The sequence below is a fragment of the Acyrthosiphon pisum genome, unplaced genomic scaffold (assembly GCF_005508785.2).
Source record: "Acyrthosiphon pisum isolate AL4f unplaced genomic scaffold, pea_aphid_22Mar2018_4r6ur Scaffold_12358;HRSCAF=12985, whole genome shotgun sequence".
Taxonomy (NCBI): Eukaryota; Metazoa; Arthropoda; class Insecta; order Hemiptera; family Aphididae; genus Acyrthosiphon; species Acyrthosiphon pisum.
This window is the reverse complement of record NW_021760841.1, coordinates 2,853-4,925: the sequence shown is the minus strand read 5'-3', so window position 1 is coordinate 4,925 and position 2,073 is coordinate 2,853. Positions and strand designations below refer to the sequence as shown.

Here is a 2,073-nt window from a genome sequence, read left to right as displayed (position 1 = left end):
AATTAAAATTATTATTATTATTATTTTTTTTTTATTGATCTTAAGCCCAGCATTGTGGCCATTAGCTGTTTGTAGGGCGTACGGTTGGATTGAAACCCAAATATTAGATTTGTCACTAAAAACCCGGGTGGTCACCCATCCAGGAACTAGTGATACCGGCCGGTGCTTGCACTCAGAACAGTCAGAACACGTTTAATATTTGAATGCAATCACCGCGCCACACCGTGCCACAAACCTATATTAAAATGGTTACCAATTAAATTATAAATTTATACACAATTTGAACTTAGTATAGGTACCTGCCTAATAATAACTAATTTTTTTTCGTAAATTTCAATAATATTATAAAAATTGTTTTTTTGTAATCATGAAGGAGTTATCTCATCATTTTTTACTACTTTGACAGATTACTTACTGTTGCATTTTTCTCTAAGATCAACCGTTCCAAGTCTTCTGGGCAGTTGTGTTTGAAGTACACCAGTTCAGCTTTAGAAGATTGCAGACCCTTTTGTATGGCAAAGTTCACTTCTTCGTCCCTAAAAATGTTCCAATATTATTAACAAAACGAAAGCAATTACTACAAGATGACGCAAAGTGTCGTATTGGATATCTATTTACTACGCACACATATACAATATCTCTAGACTTAATGTAAGCTTGAATGGCGCTGGTCACCGTAGAGAACCCATAAGAGTATATAACGGCTTCTTCCATTTCCATAAATTTAGCGATTTTCTCTTCTAATTCAATGTGTATATCTAAAAAAAAGTTAACGGAAAGTTCCTAACTATTATTAGATTTATTATTATTGCAATTTATATACACATATTCTAGGAGTTATCTACGTCATGTTCCTTAGCTTATCAATAATTGTTATGTTGGTTAATAATTATAATATTCTATAATTTTGAATTATTTAAATATGTCAAAAATAATCGTTTTAAAGAAATTGCACTGCTATTTTAACAACTTATAAGGAACCTAGTGTTAATTTTCCAGCTATTTGACCCAACGAAAAATTATTTATCGACATTTATAGAAAAAAACTAAAAAAAATCGACAATTTCCCATATACCTATATAAAACTTGCTCAAAAAGTGTCAAAATAGATAAGTTTAATATTTTAATTTAGATTTTATATAATATAAGCAACAGTGGCCGTGATCCATGTTTATGGTATATGTTATATCTACAGTAAATGATGAAAACTAGTTGTTGTCAACATATCATAGACAATATTATATAACAGTGCATAAGACCCAAGGCAGTCAATTTTGAAAATATTCAATAATTATTAAACTTCCAGTGGTCATGCAATTATATCAAGAGTAGCCACGCATTATGAACTTAACAACAGGTCTAACTGTAATATATATATATATATATATATATGGATAATCGTTCATTGTATCAAGTATTAATATATTTACAATATTATAAACCTTAATTTGGACAAATCTCTTTATAATTACCACTAAACATGGAAGCACAACAAATCTCAATGAAAACAACACCACAAAAATGACAAAATTCCTATCAAAGACTCATAAATAATTGTAAAAAATCATTGTAAAAATCAATTATTTGTGTTTATATACTTATTTATTAGACTGTTTGGCTACAGTATGCACTAAATAATAAGAGAAAACTTGTTTTAAATTTTAAATCTTTAGCTATAAGAATTGAAAGTGTTTTACATTTTTAACTACAAAATAATATGAAAATTGTTGTGGTTTTGAAGTTTAATGATTTTTTTTTTTATTAGAAAACAAGATTATATACAATCTGTAATAAATTGATACAATAGGTAATATGTGGTGAGGGGTAAGGTATACAGGACTGAACGGCGCAATAGAACCCTAATTCATAAGTCTTTAATGCTTGTAAAAAAAAAGTGTCTGAAATATAATTTTAATATTTTTTAACTGCTATTATGACAACTTATGAGAAATCTTGTATTGAATGTTCAAAACTTTTCGATCAGAATTCGTTAAATATACAGTTAAATATTCAATGTCGTAAAAACTTGAACTTACCCTTGTTCAAAAATTAATTTTACTTCTTACTTCCAGT

General features: G+C 28.1%; 1 protein-coding gene across 1 annotated transcript; it reads right to left on the bottom strand.

Moving 5' to 3' along the window:
- Window positions 1-379: 379 nt before the first annotated feature.
- Window positions 380-784, bottom strand: LOC100571660 (serine palmitoyltransferase 1-like). The gene is made up of 2 exons (XM_003248816.4): window positions 626-784; window positions 380-536 (listed from the first exon to the last, which is right to left on the bottom strand). The coding sequence occupies exons 1-2, from the start codon at window positions 718-720 to the stop codon at window positions 395-397; spliced, it is 237 nt and encodes a 78-aa protein (XP_003248864.4). The 5' UTR covers window positions 721-784; the 3' UTR covers window positions 380-394.
- Window positions 785-2,073: the final 1,289 nt, after the last annotated feature.